The sequence below is a fragment of the Limanda limanda genome, chromosome 9 (genome assembly GCF_963576545.1).
Source record: "Limanda limanda chromosome 9, fLimLim1.1, whole genome shotgun sequence".
NCBI lineage: Eukaryota > Metazoa > Chordata > Actinopteri > Pleuronectiformes > Pleuronectidae > Limanda > Limanda limanda.
Window position 1 is genome coordinate 5,918,732 of NC_083644.1, and position 21,375 is coordinate 5,940,106.

At 40.0% G+C, this 21,375-nt stretch overlaps 2 protein-coding genes across 2 annotated transcripts; one reads left to right on the forward strand and one right to left on the reverse strand.

The window, feature by feature from the left end:
• Positions 1-5,264: 5,264 nt before the first annotated feature.
• tm4sf4 (transmembrane 4 L six family member 4) lies at positions 5,265-8,690 on the reverse strand. The gene is made up of 5 exons (XM_061077840.1): positions 8,326-8,690; positions 7,583-7,672; positions 6,739-6,893; positions 6,211-6,391; positions 5,265-5,763 (listed from the first exon to the last, which is right to left on the reverse strand). The coding sequence occupies exons 1-5, from the start codon at positions 8,494-8,496 to the stop codon at positions 5,746-5,748; spliced, it is 615 nt and encodes a 204-aa protein (XP_060933823.1). The 5' UTR covers positions 8,497-8,690; the 3' UTR covers positions 5,265-5,745.
• A 1,437-nt stretch (positions 8,691-10,127) lies between these two features.
• LOC133010780 (glutathione hydrolase-like YwrD proenzyme) lies at positions 10,128-21,088 on the forward strand. Its single transcript, XM_061078414.1, has 12 exons — positions 10,128-10,294; positions 11,657-11,810; positions 11,893-12,046; positions 12,481-12,687; positions 13,416-13,568; positions 13,660-13,747; positions 14,396-14,567; positions 17,049-17,205; positions 17,527-17,709; positions 17,954-18,038; positions 18,560-18,655; positions 20,225-21,088. The coding sequence occupies exons 1-12, from the start codon at positions 10,195-10,197 to the stop codon at positions 20,368-20,370; spliced, it is 1,695 nt and encodes a 564-aa protein (XP_060934397.1). The 5' UTR covers positions 10,128-10,194; the 3' UTR covers positions 20,371-21,088.
• The last annotated feature ends 287 nt before the right edge of the window (positions 21,089-21,375 follow it).

Genomic DNA, 21,375 nt, shown 5'->3' on the forward strand with positions numbered 1-21,375 from the left:
ATTTTTTCCTGGTTTGTCGTCTTTATCTGGTTTGTCGTCTTTACCGGGTTTTGGATATTTTCCTGGTTTGTCGTCTTTATCTGGTTTGTCTTCTTTGCCGGGTTTTGGATATTTTCCTGGTTTGTTGTCTTTATCTGGTTTGTCTTCTTCATCGGGTTTTGGATATTTTCCATCTTTGTTGTCTTTATCTGATTTGTCTTCTTTGCCGGGTTTTGGATTTTTTCCTGGTTTGTCGTCTTTATCTGGTTTGTCGTCTTTACCGGGTTTTGGATATTTTCCTGGTTTGTTGTCTTTATCTGGTTTTTCGTCTTTACCAGGTTTCGGATATTTTCCTGGTTTGTCGTCTTTATCTGGTTTGTCGTCTTTACCAGGTTTTGGATATTTCCCTGGTTGGTTGTCTTTATCTGGTTTATCCTCTTTACCGGGTTTTGGATATTTTCCTTGTTTGTTGTCTTTATCTGGTTTGTCTTCTTTTTCGGGTTTTGGATATTTTCCTGGTTTGTCGTCTTTATCTGGTTTGTCGTCTTTACCAGGTTTTGGATATTTCCCTGGTTTGTCGTCTTTATCTGGTTTGTCTTCTTTGCCGGGTTTTGGATATTTTCCTGGTTTGTTGTCTTTATCTGGTTTGTCTTCTTCATCGGGTTTTGGATATTTTCCATCTTTGTTGTCTTCATCTGATTTGTCTTCTTTGCTGGGTTTTGGATTTTTTCCTGGTTTGTCGTCTTTATCTGGTTTGTCGTCTTTACCGGGTTTTGGATTTTTTCCTGGTTTGTTGTCTTTATCTGGTTTGTCGTCTTTACCAGGTTTCGGATATTTTCCTGGTTTGTCGTCTTTATCTGGTTTGTCTTCTTTGCCAGGTTTTGGATATTTCCCTGGTTGGTTGTCTTTATCTGGTTTATCCTCTTTGCCGGGTTTTGGATATTTTTCTGGTTTGTCAACTTTATCTTGTTTGTCGTCTTTACCGGGTTTTGGATATTTTCCTGGTTTGTTGTCTTTATCTGGTTTGTCTTCTTTGCCGGGTTTTGGATATTTACCTGGTTTGTTTTCTTTATCTGGTTTTTCTTCTTCATCAGGTTTTGGATAATTTCCATGGATGTTGTCTTTATCTGGTTTGTCGTCTTTACCGGGTTTTGGATATTTTCCTGGTTTGTCGTCTTTATCTGGTTTGTCTTCTTCATCGGGTTTTGGATAATTTCCATGGTTGTTGTCTTCATCTGATTTGTCTTCTTTGCCGGGTTTTGGATTTTTTCCTGGTTTGTCGTCTTTATCTGGTTTGACGTCTTTACCGGGTTTTGGATATTTTCCTGGTTTGTTGTCTTTATCTGGTTTATCCTCTTTACCGGGTTTTGGATATTTACCTGCTTTGTTTTCTTTATCTGGTTTGTCTTCTTCATCGGGTTTTGGATAATTTCCATGGTTGTTGTCTTTATCTGGTTTGTCTTCTTTACCAGGTTTTGGATATTTTCCTGGTTTGTCGTCTTTATCTGGTTTGTCTTCTTTGCTGGGTTTTGGATTTTTTCCTGGTTTGTCGTCTCTATCTGGTTTGTCGTCTTTACCGGTTTTTGGATATTTTCCTGGTTTGTCGTCTCTACCTGGTTTGTCTTCTTTACCGGTTTTTGGATATTTTCCTGGTTTGTCGTCTCTACCTGGTTTGTCCTCTTTACCGGGTTTCGGATATTTTCCTGGTTTGTCGTCTTTATCTGGTTTGCCGTTGTTACCAGGGTGTGGATACATTCCTGGCTTGTTGTCTTCATCTGGTTTGTATTTCTTTCCGGTGTGTGGATCTTCTCCTGATTGATTGTCTTCATCTGGTCTGGCAGGAATCTGTTTGTTACCTTTGTTGCTAAGTTGCTGGTTACCACCTGGTTCCAGGTTATGCTGGTAGCTTCCTCCTGAAAACAAAAGCAAAAAATAATCGCATTTTTAGAAAACTTATCTGTGGAGATTCTCCTCCAGATTATTCTGCTTGAGTTGTCCGTCTTTTCAACTAGGCAACTTGACTTGCTTGTTTTTCCTGGAAGACCTTTCACATGTCAAACACAACTTCCTCAGTTCTGAAGAAGCAAGTCCAGTTGCCTACTTACCAATCCCGCAAATTAATTGAGAGTAAAGGACATAGCATTTTACTACCATGAACACTTAACTTACCAACAAGCACAACAGCAAGCAGAGTCATTTGTAGCTGCTGGAGAAAATGGAACAGAAGCAGAGTGAAAAGAGAATTACTATGTTATTCAACATGTTATCGTAAACACAGCAAATAATTTGTTTTGATTATTCTGAAAAAAAGAAAGAAATATTATACCAATTTCATCTTTTTGCAGATTGATCCGACCTTTCAACCTGCAGAGATGTACAAGGAAGTAACAAACGTTTACCAATATACATTTTTATCCAACAGTTTTATAGAATCAGTTTTAAATTAAGAGCATTCCTTTTCATTCACAATGATATAAATACAAAACATACAAATCACCTTTACTCATGTATCCCCAATTTGTATCTTGTGTCTGTAGGCTTTAAAATTTAAATAAATTATTATCAGAACCTCAATTTAGTCAAACTGGTATCTTCGTAGTTTTTTTTATTATTTAGAAGTTATAAATTCAAAAAATGTAATTGTCGTTTTCAACATTTATAAATATTTGTACACCCTTTATTATTGAAAGGTACATTTAAAGATATCCGGTTAGACTTTGTTTTTCTTCAACAAGACCTTGATGTTATAAATTGTGAACTAATTTAGAAAAAGACAAAGATAATTATTGTAAGTTAAGGTACCTTTTACAAAAAAAAACACAACACTCACCAGAAGTTAGACGTGCTTGACGAGGCCCTTGGTATCAAAAGAAAATATTTGATCCACTGCGACCGTCTCTGTCCCGATGATAAGTTGGTCTGAGTTTAAATACTTTATTGAGACTATGGTCTGGCTGGAGACAATAATTAAACACTTACAATGGGCTTGGTGATGCAGCACACGCCCAAATTGTAACAAGTGCTCACTAATAATTATAAATAATTATTCCAATTAATCCATCTGTTACATACTGTACAGTGAGACATTGTATTTCCAGGCCCTGTCACCAACTCCAATGGTTTTATTGTGTTTTTTCTGGCTCGGAACTTTGCTTCCACCAACCTTTTTCTCTGGTAGAAGCAGATTTCAGTGAAGACTCCACTGTGCACTACCTGCATCAAACAGCAGAGGGACACAGTCAGTCACTAGAAACAAACCCTGCAGCAATAAATACTCAATACATCACATTCAAGGACCTGATGAGGAGCACAATATATATTCTGAGTTCTAGGTATTAATATCAACGCTGTATTGTTTTTAATTGTTATTTACAGACACAGACAGACAGTATTAAATCAATGCTTTTACAACTTTGTCCCCAACTTTCATTTTATTCATCTCACCAGAAAGTGTTTTGTCATCAAATATTCACAAATCAAATCATATCACTCTGTTAATGTTGTGGAGATATTGTGATGTTGAATAAATAATAAAAATGTAAAAACCCCACCTCTGACCTCACAGGACTTATATGACAAAACATAACAAACATGACAGACGGGAGCTTTTTTTTTTGGCTTTTGGGGTTTTTCACTGAGGGAGCGGGTTCCTCAACTCAAATCCTTTCAACGCTCAAGTTCAACGTCAAACTTGACGGCCATATTTTTGAAGACGTCAGTGCAGTGTAGGCTGTGGTGCTTTGGATGAACTGTTCTTCAGACTCTAACTGTTTCCCCGACCTTCCACTCATTTTAAACTGCACTTGATGTGGAGGTTATAATTTATAAACCTGCACCTCAGAGAAATGTCGAAACCAATTTTCGACATTTAACAATACTGGAATGTAGAGACTTTTCTAGGTTTCTAAGATTTCTTCATCAGACAGTTCTATATTCAATTTGGAGAGTCAGTGGAAATGAGGTGCACACACATACCAGGTGCCTGAATGGCCCTAATTACACCTGTCCTCTGTCAGATGAAAGCTTGTAGCGCACCCGAGAACACCACACCTCAACTGATGGAACATTTGATTAAAATGTATTCAAATACAGAGTTTCTATGATTTAAATACCTGTCATAGGATATCTTAGTAATGTCCTAGGTTAGGGCCTGGCCTAGCTAATTGGCCAATCTCTACTCGTTGTTTCCCTCGCACTGAAACAACAGGATGAGACTCACCCTGGATCCACGGCCAATCAGAGCTGTCCACAAGCTTTGGCTTTGAAGACGCTGGTTGAACTCGTTCAGCCAGATTCCTGCTTCACAATCATTATGGTGAAAGGCTCTGTTTAGGGGTCCCTAAGGTTCAGGGCTCATGTGCTGCTCTACTGCTACAGCTTGTGTTATAACCTTTTACGTATATGTGTAATTACAAAGAGATGGTCACACAAATATCCTATCTGTGCAATGAGACACTGAGTTTACAAGCTACAGGCATAAATTCTGACCCTTTATTAAAGCGGTACTCCAGAAAAAGTTGTGATTTCTTTTGGCTGAAATCTGATCAATCCAGATCAATCCAGATGCATGATGTCAAACGTGAGCAAAAAAACATGGCTGACCGAGTCAAGCCTGTGTCTTAGGCAGTGATCAGTCAGCCGACATCTGTGCAGGCCGTGTGTGACTGATGTGTGACAGAGAAAGTGCACATTACACAGTGTGTGTGTACGTGTGAATGGAAAACACATAGAAAGCTCTTTCATTGGTCGTCAACACTATATACCAGACCCCCTTCAATAGTTTAATCTATTTGTCATATTTGCTATTATAATGAGATTTCAATATTACTGCTGTGTATAGATGGATTTGGATGAGTGCTTCATTACCCTGCAGCAGTGCATTGTTTTCACCCGTGTGTGTGTGTGTGTGTGGTCCAAGTTAGGGTTAGGTAAAAATTGTGTTTAGATTAAGGTTAGGTCAAGTCCACTGACCCCTGCAGCCCACCTCCACTGAGTAGTAGTAGAAGTATTGAGCTTATATGAAAACTATTATTTAATGTGATGAGTTTATAACAATGGCGCTCCCTCACATTGACTCAGTTTCCCAAAGTTCTCTGCTTTGTCCCTGATGTCCATCCATAGACTTCACACTTAACTGTATCATTGGTGCAGTTACCCAGTGACTACTGATGCAATTTATATCAATAATCAATAAGTTCAATAAGCAATGAGCAGAGACATGTTCTATGATTTATAAGAAGTTAATCTCCTTGTGTTCGTAGAACTTTCACTTCAAGACACGCAAGAAATGTATTTATTTTTTATTCACACACATACACAAGCATGAATTCGTGAAAATAAAAACACAATTGTTATCTAGCAGGTTATTTATCCTTTCAATTTGGTCTAGATAGTAAAAACAGTAGATTTGCAGCAGCTGCACGGTCTGATCATGTCTCATTTACTTTTCACGTGTATATAAAAATAGTGTCTTTGTTAACTGGTTGATGGGATGTCAGCGTTGCAACGCACAACATCACTGAAGAGGCGACAACAGATACAAACATATACAACAGGATGTCACTTAGATGCCGAGCGTAGGAAAACAGAGAAACATTTCGACTGAGAAGATGAAGTCGGAAGTAAGGAGGAAATTTGAGCTCTGTCATTTCACCAGTGTTACAGGAAAGGTGATCAATTAGCTCAAGTTGCTGCAGTGTATCGTCGACAAAGCAAGAAACTACAGAGACTAGAAGACCTGCCGACTCTCACAGCTTCAGGCGGCGCTCAGTTGGATCCGTCACTCTGAAACACAAACATGAGTCAAGTCAGTAAGTAAATGGGGCCATGGACCGTGTGTAAATTAGATTTAATTTATTGCTAATTATGTTGGTAAGTGATTTACTGGGAATTTGGGATCTGATGTCACGACAGAATTTATCACAACAGAGCGTAAGAAGATTACTTTGACTGTAAGTATTCATATAAATATGTCCTTATAATAATTATTTTGATAAAGATTCTTGGTTTAATTGGGCTTTGCCTTTAGTGATTGTGGAAATGTCTAATTGAGAATAGTCTTTATTTGTCCTGCAGTGAAATAATGTTATAAAATAGACTATTTTCTATCTTTCCTGTGTTTCTCTGACTTTCCTGTGACTGACTGGATGTCTGCTGCATTCCTACAGCCACAGAAACCCGGTTCAGTAACTTCAGAGTAACGAGTGAACTCTTCTCAGAGTAGATACTGACCTCTCCGCAGCAGCAGCCCCCACACAGAGCTCCCAGCAGGCCGTTCAGTACCTGCACGGCACACAGCACCGCCTGGATCAGACCCATGACCAGCAGCACGGAGAACAGGGACAGATGCCAGGACACCACGCCCTCCGGCTGCAAACACAGCGACCAGAGGTCTGTTTTGGACAGGTAGTCTCTGCAGAGGGAGGGGGGGAAACACACGACCTGGATAATAAGTTTATTAATGAATGAGCCCAATGTCACAGAACCAGTTAACTTAGATTCAACTTCTGACAAGTGCCTGCTTGTTGTTAGAACTGTTAGGTCTCTCCATCATTTTGTTAAGTCCCAACCTTACTTTATAAAGTATGGTGACATCTAGCATGGACTGCATGTAAAAAACATACATGCTTTTAGAATTTTGCATAGATTAACGTTGAAAGCCTCAAATATTTTCACTGAGGGATAAACCACACAATTTCTACATCAGTGGTTACACACATGATATGAAACAAACGTTGTAATGTGACTTGTGAGTCTCACCCATTGGAGAAGGGATACGCCCAATGTGTCGTGTTACTCGTGGCGTTGGCGACGGTCAAACACTTAGGTCCATGGCTGAGGGCCACGGAAGAAACGATAACTGAGTAACCGGCCCCCAGAACCCCCACAGCTGCAAACAGCATGGAGCTCAGCATCTACAGAGACAGAGGAGAGAAACAGGGTAGAACCAGTCGCTCATGTTGGGAATTAATAGGTTGAGCTCGCTTCTAACTTAAACAATGAAAACAATGAGGTTATTCTCTTGTACTGCAGAGACCAGGCTGAAGGTCGTTAACAGAGTGTGGCCTGCACAGAGCTACTGATGGTGTGTGTGTGTGTGTGTGTGTGCAGCAGTTTTATTTGTGTTTCATTCCTCACACACCTACACATTCTCTGAGTATTGATTGGGGTGTGCGTCTGCTGCAGCACAACACCCGCTTTGTGCAAAAGTCATGTGAAACTCTCATTCCAGGAGTTTCTCGTTGAAGTTATTAAGATCTCATGAAGTTCTCTGTGTACGTGTGTGTGTGTGCACATGTGTTTGTTATCCAGACCCGCAGTGAGTGAACACAAGACAAGTTGAAGTGATCAGTTTTAATTCAAGCCATTCATTAAGCTTAACATATTTACTTATTACTCAATGTCAGAAAAAATTGAGCCTGATAAACATAAGCTGATACGAACCTTTCACAGATAACAGTGACAATGCTGAAGATACTGGATAAGATATATATGTTAATGTTTAACATTAAAATAAAATAAACTAAGATCCTCTGATTCTAAAACCTCCTTTAAACCATCATTTGATTTCGGTTTGAAGTCGAATAGTGAAACATCTCCTCACCGCGAATCTCCGTCCACAGCTCTCATTGCCACAGCAACCGCAGCAGTCATTGTTCTTCAGACCCAGGAAGACCAGAGCTGGGAAGATCATCTGTAAATACACACAGACACACACACACACACACACACACACACACACACACACACACACACACACACACACACACACACACACACAAACACACACACATTAATATAACATCGATAGCGCATACTTCCCCCAAAGCTGTATACTTTATAACCATGGTGCACATACAGGTATTGAGATCAGATCTGGATAATGATCTGGATCTGCAGCAATTAGATATTAGAACTCTAAACATGCCTGATATTTTTCTCATAAAGATCTTTGCTTTATTTCTTTTGAAATTCACATAAACATTTACAATAATCAAGAAGGTCCGAAAAAAAGCCGTGATGGATTCCACTCTCGATTCTCTTGACTCACTGAAGCCTTCTACCAAGTTCAAGAAAATCTGTTTGTGTTAGTTTTTGTGTAATCCTGCTAAAAAAAAGACAACAATGAATTGATAACACAACCAATTATATTTTTCACTACAAGTTGACACGTGAAAATTAGCTGGGGGTGCAAAAGACGATTTTTTTCAATTTAGATTTAAAAAAAAAAAATTGAATCTGAAATAACGTATTAACCATGTATTTGATAAAAATGTAAAACAACTATTATGATATTCTAGAAGAAGCAAATCCTCTCGTTTAAGAGGCTGCGACAGACGCACTCACCAACACTCCGGACCCCAGAAGGCCTCCGAAGTACCAGACCTCATCTGTGATGTTGTCTCTGTCCACCGACTCCCCGCTGGGGAAGAAGAGCAGGATGTTGCACAGCACGCACACGATGGCCAGAGGAATCAGGGAGATCCCCAAACACTTGGCAAAACTGCCCGAACACATTCTGACACTGATGCTCGAGACGCCTCAGACAGAAAAACACTCCGGGGGGTTTAAAAAAGTGACGTCTGGACTCTTAAACTGAATTTAAGTGTGAAATCTGCTTGACTTTCTGGCCTGATGTATTATCTCCAATTGCAGCCTCCTGATAATTCCTTCGTTAACCTCCTTCAAGAATTCTCTGTCCTCTTCCTAGCGTTGACTCAAATAAGTTGTCTGTTTCTGGCAGTTGAGGCTTTATAGATGCCCCCTCCATCATTGTGTGTGATCTCACTGCTCACCCACACCAACACACACACACACACACACCAGACACACACACACACAACATGGTTATCGTGCACACAGATGCACTAGTGAGGAAATAGGAGTTAATGTTCTACCAGGTGTTTTGTGTACATGGAGACAGAAGAGGAAGTGACAGACATGGGTCGATACGGGCCCTCGGTGCAGATAACCACACATTTACTGAGAAGAACCTCTTCATTAGTCAGAAGAAGAAAAATCCATTGTTCAGCTTTGGGTGTTTGTAATTTAGAATTTCATTTGGTGCAGCTTGATTGAATCTCTGGGGCCTTGACGGGGGGGTGCACTCGACTGAGTCATTCTGCCTCCGTGTTTTCAAGGCTGTTTGTTTGTGGTAAATTGATTTTGTGAAACCTTGATGGAGGAGTGATGTATGGACCAAAGAGGAACTGGTTCACCTCTGGACCAGATTGCTCAAGAGCTCGTATCCAGGAATTTCTTTCAATTTTCATCAACTCTGGGCTTATTTTTATTTTTTTTTGTGTGAACAACTTGACTAAACTAGTGCAGAGATCCTAATACATTTTTAAAAAATCAGGCAAACCCTTAAACTCTATTATCTATGAAGAGGGGAAATTAGGTGTGGATCCAGTTAATGATCTGGGTTTTGTGAGTCATAACAAGGGGTTCCCTTTTTTAAATTACACTGCAGTAATAACTTATCTTTTCAACTGCAGTTGGACTTTGCAGAACGCTGGAAGGTTTATGTTGCTGATCTCAATAAATGTTGATAAGGTAATATACGACAGAGAATAAGGGACATGTGGAAACACCCGAAGATAGAAATTTAATAATAAAAGTCATAAAATGATGATTCATTGACCCATTTTGTGCTCGCACGGAGCCTCAGATCCTCAGGTGGATCCCGCTGGCTGTTCCAAAGTCGAGGTTGAAGACGAAAGGTGACTTCAGAGACAGTGACTTCTTTTAAATCACTTCATAAAACCCTTTTTTATAGACTTGCTTTCATCTTTGGTTATGTTTTTTACTGTTTTTATCGTTTTCTTTTAACCTTTTTCTTTTACCTGTTCATTTTCATATTGCTGCTGCTGTCATGTGTTCAAGTTTTCACTTGTCACAGCTCTATATTTATTCATTTAATTTGAACACTCCCTTGTTACCTCGTCACATTGCATCCTGCTGATTTAATATTTCTCTTATATTTTTTGCTTTGCTGTCGAAACACTTTGTAAACTCTGTTTTTTAAAAAGTGCAAAATATATAAAATGTATTTTCTCATCGATGTCATCGGTCTTCCTCTTCTCTGTGCTGCTGTTCCCCCTCGAGTCAAACTCAATCGATCCCAGAGTAATCGATGAGTGGTTCAGAGTCCAGCGGTGTTTTCTCCTCGTCAGTTGATTTCCGGTCGGTTCTGTCGGTGCTGGTTCGAACAACATGGACCCGGACTTGACCTTCTGCTCCCGCCGGTCCCCGGTGGTGTGTCTCCGCGGCTGTGCGGCCTCCAGTCAGCCGCTGGCCTCGGCTGCAGGCCTGGGTGAGTGGGGGGGCCATGGAGCCCGGAGGATGGAGCAGATCCAGAATAACAGATCCAGAAAAAAAGTTTCTCAGCGTTTCCAAAACACAAAATTACAGTTTGTTGCATTCGGGAGTGAACAGTGGAAACATTGTTCTCTCACCAAAACCACAAAGAAGCCACAAGTAAATTTTAGTTGAATGATAAACATATGGAACCAGTGTCACACAACCCAGGTGCACTGAATTCTAGATATTTCCCCTTAATTGAAGCTGTCTACAGTTTAAATTAAATCCGAACTTGTGAGAGTGTGAAGCTGTAAGTATCTGGATCTGAAGATGATCATAAGTTTATCAGTGAAGTAATTGTTCTAGGACCAGAAACAGTTTAAAAGTACTTGGAAGCCATACTTGAGTAAAAGTACAGATATCTTACCTGAAAGTGACTTCGGTAAAAGTAAAAGTCACCTGTCAGAAAATGACTTGAGTAAAAGTCTTAAAGTAGCTTATATTAAATGTACTTAAGTATCAAAAGTAGCTGGTGTCGAAATGCACTGAAGTATCAAAAGTAAAAGTACAAGTACCAAAATTTAAAATTCTTTTTATAGTAGGCCTATACAGACACAAAACAACCCAACATGTTTCTCCTCAAGATGTATTTCAACTGACTGAAAAATTATAACAACAATATGCATATAATGTATATCATGTATAATTTTACAAATTTGGAACCCTAGATGCTTAGGTTCAATAGTAATGGACTAGTGCATCTGAACTTCTAGAGACAACAAAGAATCACCTATAAACAAGTGCCTCTTGTGTCTGCCTAAGAACATTAATAAACCACAGTATAACCAATATATATTGTGGTTATACATATGGGTCATCCCATTTTATGACACTTCTGATTCACACCATCAAAGGTTTTTTAATGAAATTTACTTCAGATATCTTAGATTGCTCACAACCCAACCCACCTACAATGCTCTTTTATCTTGAATCTACTTGTCCGGAGTGATGTTGTAGATATGTCAAACTGGAGATCCCTGATTTTTGTGAGAAACCTATGGAATCAATATTAGACAGAACAGATTCTCATTATGGAGCTTTACTCCATTTTAAATGACTGTCCAAAAACATAAGCTCCTTGGCAGAGAGACATAATGAAAGTCCAGATTACTTTAAAACACCTCCATGGCATTACCAGGAAATAGTTGTGATGAGTTGTTCAATATTTGAGATACAATTGAATCTGAAGGGAATTCTATTTGTGCAGCTCAGTCTAAAAACTGAAATACATTTTCTGTTTGTTGAATTCTAGTTGCTGAGAAACATGTCATAAATGAAAAACAATCTGGTGAGTCTGTTGTGTGTTTGCATCCAGATGTCCTGAAGCGTGGCGGCAATGCGGCAGATGCTGCAGTTGCCATGGCAGCGGCCCTGGCGGTGACGGAGCCGTGCAGCACCGGTCCGGGTGGAGACGCCTTCTGCTTGTTCTTCAACGGAAACACTGGAGAGGTCCGAGGAATTAACGGCAGGTGGCGACTCTTCTCTCGCTGCTTTTGTTGTCGTCTTGGTTCAGAATGATTGGCTGAGCCTCTCTCTCTCTGTGTCACGCAGTGGTCGTTCGCCCCGAGCCCTGACCCTGGACTTCCTGGAAGGCCGCGGCTACACGGCAGAGGCCCCTCCTTCCCCTTTCGATGTGCTGAATGTCACAGTTCCTGGGGCCCCAGCGTGTTGGTGTGACACCGTGCAGCTCTTTGGGAGTCACAAGGTTTGTCCATGCGTAGAACTGTGTGTATGTGTGTATTATGTAGCACTCAGGTATCCAGAAGAAGCCAGTATCTGGATATCAGTATCTTTAAAACAGAAGAAATGTCTCTGGGAGCTGTGTTAAAGGAGATATGACCGAGACACATGACATTTCACAGGAGTTTCTTATGTTAACAAAACTATCAGACCAAGTTTCATCAACATGTGTGACAGTGTGGCCCAAAAGTTTGAGGATTTGACCCTGAATGACCCCAAATTATTTACTGAAGAGCTTGCAGAGAATTATTATTTTTCTTTGGTTAATCCAGGGAAGTTGTAAACCAGTTTTAGTCTCCACATGCAGTTTTTCCTCTCAAAACAATGACTCACACTTCCTGCTCTGCGAGTTTTCCTGTGAGGTCACAAGTGTGAGTTTCCTCTGCCTCTTCCCTCCAGCTGTCCCTTCAGGAGGTGCTGAGCGGAGCGGTGGAGCTCGCAGAGGTGGGGTTTCCTGTTGCCGAGGTAACAGCTCACCACTGGGCGAAATGGGTGGACACTCTGAGAGAGGATGGGAAGGAACTAGGTGCGGACCTGCTAATTGACAGTAATGCACCCAAATGTGGCCAAGTATTCAGAAACCACGCCCTGGCCAAGACGCTGAAGGTAAAGAAGCAAAACAAAATAACTTTTTGAATGTGAATTTAATTTAGACAAGCGGGAGACTGTACATCCTTCCAGAGTTTGTATTAATTCTCTAAACATGACTTAAACTTCTATATAATGATGAACCTAGAGAAATACTGGGTCAAATACCTTGACTTCACTATGATGTTGGACTGGAAAAGTAAAATAATACAAGGAAAGTGGAGAAGGTATAATGTGAATGACTACTAGTAAAAATCTGACATGGAAAAGATGATATGGGGGGGGTTTGTGTGTGTGTGTGTCTGCTTATGATTCACCATCCAAGTATACATTGTTTACTCAGTCATCAACACGCCCATGAAAATGAAGCAACACACGCACACATTCCTCAGCAATGACAATAATAAGTAATTATGCAAAAAGCGTTTAACATAATAATTAACAAACTTCCTTTGTAAAATAGTTTTTAAAGAACGGGTGGGAATGTATCAAGGGCACAGAGGGAGGGGTTTTAAATATGCTGACGACTTTCTTGACTATTTCAATTGTTTGTGGTGAAAATCACACATTCACACCCGTTTTCCTGTTCATTCAATCCCATGGAGAGGAGTGGACACAGTAGTGGACACGTCATTGGCATCATTTTGAAACTCTAGACTCTCTGGGCTTTTTTTTTACTGTGTTTAAAACATGTAGAAGGGCAGGAGGGGGCAATGAGACGGGTTGATTGATTGATGCATCAACAGGAACTCGGTGAACGGGGAAAACCGGCGTTCTACCAGGGCAGAGTGGCCCGAGCCATCGTTGATGTCATCAGCCAACATGGAGGAGTCATGACTCTGGATGATCTCAGCAGCCACGACAGTGACGTCATCACCCCGATAAGCACAGAGTACAAGGTGAGGTCAGCGATCATAGACACTTTGATCATAGACACCCTGTACTTTAATAACCTTGTCGGCGGATTGTGTGACTCCGTTGTTTGCTCAGGGCGTGTGCCTGTGGGAGCCCCCCCCCAACAGTCAGGGACTGGCTGCCCTGCTGCTGCTCAACATCCTGGAGAACTTCCCTCTCAAAGGTGACCACAGGGACACAAAGCACCACTGTGAAGTTAAAGCAATAGTTCACTAAAGTCTCCCAAAGCTGCTTTTAAAACAACCCAGAAACCTCCAGTGTAATGAGAGTCTGAGCTTTTCACCTGATTAAGTGGAGGTGATTGGAACACGTAACATTAGGAAATCCCTAAAAGTTGCTGACTACAAAACGGACTCTGTCGCTGTTTAATCTCTTTGAGAAGACTTTGTAATACCTTCCACCTTTTTACAAATATGCAATTTTTAAGCCCCAGCGACAGACAGTAGCTGGATGTATTCAGAATGTCAATATTTCTGGAGTCCAGGTTTGCTTCAATTAGCTGTTGTTGGTGTCACTAGCCAATGGCAACAAATACCTTTTCCATCCTACACTGTGAATGTTTAAATTATGTATTTAACATGGAGAAAAACAATACATTTGTGTTGAGTAACTCAAAATAAAACAGCTCTTAATTGTAAGTTAGATGGAGATCTGACCAAATTCTTTTAGATTTATTTCAGTAGATTCGGTTACTTTTATACCATCATATATTTCTCATTGTCACGTTTCATTTGATGAGACATTTGTATGTCTATCATTTGTATGATCTATATAAAACAATGTGTGTGTTTGTTTGTGTGTGTGTTTGTAGCTATGGGCCACAACAGCCCTGACTACATCCATGTTTTGGTGGAGGCCGTGCGTCTGGCACTAACAGATGCTCTGCGTTACCTGGGCGATCCAGACCATGTGACCATCCCTCTGGAAGCCTTACTGGAGAAGAGCTACAGCCATGAGCGAGCACAGCACATCCGCATGGACAGGTGTGTGTTTCTGTGTGTGTGTGTGTGTGTGTGTGTGCGTGTGTGCATGTGTGTGTGTGTGTTAGTTAGTACCAGTGTGTACCAGCCATGCCATGTTGACTTAAGATAGGACTGTATACTTTTACGACACCACAACCTTTATTTCCATCCGTTCAAGTCTCATCCCTCCTCCTGTGTCTGTGTGTGCGTATGTTTTGTTAGCTATTTCTATTCACTGGTCAGTGCTGTCGACTTTGAACCTTAGGTATTTATTAGTTGTTAAACAAACACATCATTACATAATATTATAAAAGCCTAAAACAGCCTGTAAAAACAGCCTGGTTAATTAACATGATATGTTTTGTCATAGTTTGTGTTGGAAACCTCGAATTAGCAACGATGAGTTACTCACAAAAACTAATTGTAAACTAAATACTAATCATACTCCTCCCATTCCCTCGCCCTAAAAAAAAGGGCCTCCGATAACTACAGGCCCATTTCCAAACTCCTGCTCTTTTCTAAGATTCTCGAAACAGTTGTTGCCCAAAAATTTCTTCAGATGTTAGAGACATAAAGGTTTTTATGTTACAGAGACACAGAGATTTTTAGAATAGGTAGATCGATTTATCCGCTGCCTTTGACACCATTGATCATACTTGTCACATCCTTCCCTGTTCACATTACTTATTATGTGTCTGCCTCTGCCTCTCTCTTGTGCGGTGTCCCTTACGGATCCATCCTTGGCCCGACTCTGTTCTCTACATATAAAGTAGATGACCTCTGGACCATCTGATTAACTCATTAATGTCTATTACCATTGGTATGCTGATGACACACAACTTAACTTCACTGTTAAACCTGAAAAACCCTCATTATCTGTTCCACCCTCCATGATTGTCTCGATTCTGTCACTCATTGGATGTCTCAAAGTTTCCCTCTCTCTCAAATCTCATCAGACAGACCCTGATTATTCCATTTTTTGCCATCAGAAGATCTCGGTGTTGTTTTCAATCAGCGTTTGACCTTTGAACCTCAGATCCATTCATTGCCTCTTTCAATCAAACCAACTCCAGCTGACGGAAGCTTTGAACTTTTAGTACCTAATTTGTAATGGGAGTGTTTGTCTTTGTATTTCTGCTGTTCTATTGTTATGAACTGAAGATGTAGATACTATTTTCCATAAAGGATCAATGTCTGATTCACCCTCACACTGTGACTCAAGATGAGTCTGAGACAGTTATTACCTGCACCCAATTCTCTGGTTCTGCAACACGCCCGCTTGACCTTCTATTGTTGTGCTTGATTGAAGAGATCCTGTCTCTCTTGACATGTGTCACTTCCTCCAGGCCTGACATTCAGGTGAAGTGTCACATCTTCCCCCGCAGAACAATCACTCCTCATCCGCACGTTTCACCGGATGTCGTACGTTTCCATGACTGCCGGTCAGAGCGATTACAATCGTCTTCTGCAGATGTTTGACCCGAGTGAATTCTGATTGGATCTATTCCCACTGCAGACCAAAGCCAGTTGTTAACAGGCGTTAGTTAGTTCATTGTTCAAGTGGTCGGCCTCTCAGGTCATCTGCTCAAGACCCGGTGTCCGATCCCCGTTTGAATTCACTGTAAAATCAATATAAATGTGCCTTTGACATTTATTGCTTTGAAACTTCGAAAGTTTTTCTCTTTCCGACAGAGCAGCTGAATTTGTGATTTGTTTTTTTAACTGAATATTTTGCCTTGTCATTGTTTAATTGGACTGCATGCGAGATCAAAGTGCATGGGTGTGTGCTCGACGGCACGCAGGTTTGCTTGTTTTGAAGTAAGTTTCAAAAAGTACCTTGTTATTAAAGATCATTATTATGATTATCCACTCCTTGCATGTTAACACAAACAAAGAAATATCCTCGTCTTATGTCGTCACATAAAAAAACAATTAACTGAGAGAGAGCGGTAAATTCAAATCATGGGTCCGTTCACTGCCATAACCTGGGGACTTTACAACCTGGGTTTACATGCAGCTGGTCCTAGATCAGGTTTTTATTAGCCATCGCTCTACAGTGTTTCTTTATTCGATAGCAGACAGGATCATGGACTTTATTACTGATGTTCTGTTTCTTCTGTCAGCCACAAAACGCCTTTAAAGGAAGTTTCACGCCTCATTTAAACAATTTAAAGAATTCCTTGAGGTTAATTTTCTGTTGGAGAGGAAAACAAGGCACCTTCAGTTGTGACTTATGTTCTAAAGTGCAAGCAAAGTCTTCTATAACATCCTATATAACTTATTTATATATAGCCCTATACTGTCTGTTCTGATATTTCTTGCTGTATTTGATTGGCCTCCCTTTTCTCATATATTTCATAGTGACAATATGAGCTCTGGGTTTTTCACTGTTAATCATTTGTGTCATTTCATATCTCATCATCATCTTCTCATGTCTATGCTTGTGTTTGTGTTTGTGTGTTTGATGGTGTGTGTTTGTGCGTGTCTGTGTGTGTTTTGTAGGGCCATGGAGGGATTGGAGCCGGGCCTCATGACAGGAAGTGACACAGTCTATTTCTGTGTGATGGACAGGGAGGGGAATGCCTGCTCATTCGTTAACAGCAACTATATGGGCTTTGGGACTGGGCTCATCCCAGAGGATTGTGGCTTCTCACTACAGGTGTGAAGGGTTAGCAAGGGTGTGTGTGTGTGTGTGTGTGTTTTCATATTTTATTGGACTGTTTTGCACATTATTATTACCCTCAAATAAGAGGAATGAATGGTGTGTTTGTGTTTTGTGTCTAATATGACACCATAAACCATTATATTGCTATATGGCTTTAGTTACATTGTACATTTTATTGTTATATTCTTCGTAGAGCAAAAGTAGAAGTTCCAGACTGGTTCTCAAAAAAGACATTAGAAAAATAAATAGTTTGACCAAAGGAAAAGGTTGATATATTGTTTTGATGTATGAAAAACTCTTCCGGCCTCTTTGCAGAATCGCGGCGCCGCCTTTTCTCTGCGTCGTAACCACGCCAACTGTGTCGCCGGGGGAAAGCGGCCGTACCACACCATAATGGCTGCCCTCCTCACTGCCTCTGCAACCAAATCACAAAAACCACAACTCCTGGCTGCACTCGGAGTGATGGGGGCTTTGATGCAAACACAAGGACACGTCCAGGTACAGAGAAATCTGCATTAGAGTGAGATGAAACGTCCTTTTTGTTGCTTAACACATTTGTCGGTTTGTGTTTGTTTATTTTGCTAATAAGTCAGAAAAGGAATAGTTAGCACTAGTGGTTGTAGGATTCAGCTTCTTTTCTTTGTCTAATCCAAAGTTTACATCATTACCGTGGTGTTCCTGGTTCAACCTTATGTGTTTAATGTTTTTTTGTGTTAACACCTGTGAGGGATGTTGTGTTTAGGTGTTGCTGAACATGCTGGAGTTCGGGATGGATCCACAACGAGCTCTGGACGCACCGAGAGTCTATGTAGAATATGACCAAAAAAGTAAAGACAATCCCTGCCAACACACGCACACGCACACACACGCACACACACACACACACACACACACACATACACACATTTCATTGTTTCACCTACAGCTGAACATCATGTCCTGGTTATTGATTAATGAACATGTGAGTTTAGTCAAAATACTGCAGGTTGGTTTATTTCCTCTTGTGAACTCACACTTCATTTCATTTGATTATTATACAACACACAGAACTGTACTTCCTGTATTGGTGCTCATATAAATACAACGGCCACAACATGGTAGATTTAATTAATACAAAAAATTTATGATAAATGTGTGATGGCTGTACATACATATATATGTTACATCAATTTGTGGTTAAGAAGACGAAAATAATATAAAACGTGACAGTACAAAGAAAAAAAAATATATATACATAAAGGATTTAGTGAGGTACAATTAAATTATAATATATGATCTCACATAAACATATCTCATATTAGAGCTGTATCCCATGGTTTAAGTTTGATCCATTTTTCCGTGTCTACAGCTGATGAGTGGTTGGTTCATTTGGAGGAGGGGGTCGACCAGGAAGTAGCTGAGGAGCTGAAAAGACGAGGCCAGAAAGTCAAGTGGCCAGTCACAGGTACTTCATTTTATTACATGAATAAAGCAACAGCTTCCAGTGCTTGCAACCTGGTGGAAGGATATAGGCCATGAGCCAAGAAAGAGCCAATTCAAATGGATGTGGGAAAAGAGGTGAATCCAGGAAATCCCCTTCTCTTTCTTTCATATCGACTGACAGAGCTTTTTTTTGTGACATTTTCACATATTTCCCAGGGATTTAAATGTAGTGTCTGTTGGTATGTTGCATTGGTGACAAATGTTATAACTGGAGTGATACTCAGTGGATCACATTCCTCCAGCAATGACCAACCACATTTAAATCCAGTAGATCGAGATTGGTTCTTTTTCAGCCCAGGTATCGTCCTTCCTCCAGGTTTCATGGAAATCTACTCTATAGATTGTGTGTGTGTGTGTGTTTCTGTGCGTGTGTGTGGGTGAAACCTCCTTGGTCCATGTAATTATGACATTTTCCAGAAGTTGATGAGTCACATTACCTGTTTCGTTATTATGTAACATTGGCAATCGACCCAATGAGGCCGTGATTGACACAAGGAGGACGGATATTATTTGTTTTGTGTTCCGTGACTCAAGTTGCTCTTTGGCTTTTTTGGGGAACTTTCCATCAGGTTTAAATTCATAGTAAAATCTCGGGAGCACGTCCACCGCAACTGAAGGGGATATTCGATTCTTACGTCCGGAAACGTTCAGGAGATCATAGGGAATTCAGTGCACGTCTGGAAGCAGCTGTTTGTGAAAGGAACCAAACCAGTTGTTAAATCCAGCCCTGTGGCGTGAAGAGTGGAATGTAGAGATGCTTCACTATAGTTGGCATCAAAACAGAAATGTATCGGAGTTGCAAATCATTCACCACTGTTGAATGAAAAAAGTTCCTCATTGCTCACTAATTACTACTCACTACTACTACTACTTAATGTTGTCGTTCCATTATCATGTCACGCCACCGTACGTACAGCATTGTATGACCAACATTAAATCCCAATGAGAATCCTCGAGCACGCTACATGCAAACCCAATAACTCTGCGTGACTCTCTGTGTATGTGTCTGGTTCGTCCTTTAGTCTGATCTGATTTATATATGAAACCATTGTATCAAAATGGGACCTTCCTAGTTAAATAAATGATGAATTAATAAAGATACTTCATATTACCTTTATTATTTGGAGACAGTGATTCCCAAAACAATTTGAACAAACAACTTTAAATGAATATTGAGGCATCAAGGGACCTGTTGGAATCAATTATCTTTGTTAATTCAAATCTACTTGTCTTAATTAGAAAGAAGATTTTTTCTTGCCAACAAAATATATATATTCTTTCGTTTAACGTGGGAATGTTTCATGGACACTTATAATCTGACACTAATTGTTGTTTTGATAATCCTTAACCAGGAAATCCAATAAAAGGCGTGGACAAGGAAATGTAATGACATGCATCCGAATTTGTTTTTGTGGGTTCTTGCTTACAAACAAACAAACGTACAAACCGACACATAAACAAACCAATAGTTAGTTTACTTTGTATAATAGTGACACGTGCCTTTTCTATTTATCTTCATTGAAACACACAGGCCACAGGAGGTCTCAGTTTGGGCGGGGACAGATCATCACAGTGGGGGATTGGTGGAATCCATCTGTCAATCAAGCTGAGCGTCCGACCCGGGTGCTGTGGGCGGGATCAGACCCCCGAGGTGACGGATGTGCTCAGGGATACTAGACACATGTTCTGACCTCATCCTAATCCACTACAGAATGTGATGGATGGTTCATCCATTAACTTCCATTGAAAACGGTTCTGTAGTTTTCGAGTAATCAGCCGAGAGGGAGAAAAACAGACGACATAGAAAACACACCGTCCTCAGTGCCGTTGATAATCAGACAAACTGTTCAAATCTTAGTTTTCATACTTCGTCAGTTAGATGATTGATATTATTACTAAATGTAACTTGATAATGATTCAGATTGATAAAACTGTCCTAGTGCCTCATTTCATCATGTTCTTGTTTTAGACTGAAATGGATTTGTTTCTGTTTCTTTAAAGTTTTTACTGTATTTTATAATGAAACTAAGGTTTAATCCCTTAATAACATAATGTGAATAACTGTCACGTTCCTTTGTTCTATTTTCCTACACTTCAAAATGAAGTGTATGTGTTTCTGCACTTTGCGAAGAACTGATTTTACAGTCAATATTTCAAATGATCTTTGATGCTAAATGAAATGAAAATGACTTTTTTAGAAAATAAATTGTTTATTTCCTCTCAAGCAATGCTTAGTTCTAACAATCATGGAGCTAGTACAGTATATATTTACTCCAGTACTGGACTGAAGTATACGTTTGAGGTACTTCTACTCCACTACCTTTTCAGATGTCGGTGTAAACCACATGTTGTGTTGATGTACAAAGTTCTTTGATAAGATGAAGGATGAACTGTTCCTTTATGTGTTGAGAATTTTTTTTTAAATCAACTTTCTTTTGACTGCACTATGAAAACTTCATATTTTATGTAAAGATAAACAGATAATGCTTTCATAGTTGTACTTAATGTGTATTTTGAATGAAGGACTTTTGCCTAAAGACTAGTATTTCAAGAACTTTTACTTTAATAAATGAAATCAAAAGAAGTAAAGTTATGCTTAGAGAAATATTACATATCTATAAACTGACTCAATGAAGATCTGCTTCCTCTTCTCTCAGGCTTTCTGCCGATAACTGGCTTATT

Bases quoted from the DNA above. Each gene is read 5' to 3' on its own strand.
- tm4sf4 (XM_061077840.1), bottom strand. From the start codon at position 8,496: ATGTGTTCGGGCAGTTTTGCCAAGTGTTTGGGGATCTCCCTGATTCCT. The intron at 7,673-8,325 runs GTGAGTGCGTCT...GTGTATTTACAG, and splicing joins TTCTGGGGTCCGGAGTGTTG to ATGATCTTCCCAGCTCTGGT. The intron at 6,392-6,738 runs GTGAGACTCACA...CTCCCTCTGCAG, and splicing joins GCGTATCCCTTCTCCAATGG to AGACTACCTGTCCAAAACAG.
- LOC133010780 (XM_061078414.1), top strand. From the start codon at position 10,195: ATGGACCCGGACTTGACCTTCTGCTCCCGCCGGTCCCCGGTGGTGTGT. The intron at 14,568-17,048 runs GTGTGTGTTTCT...TGTGTTTTGTAG, and splicing joins CAGCACATCCGCATGGACAG to GGCCATGGAGGGATTGGAGC. The intron at 17,206-17,526 runs GTGTGAAGGGTT...GCCTCTTTGCAG, and splicing joins ATTGTGGCTTCTCACTACAG to AATCGCGGCGCCGCCTTTTC.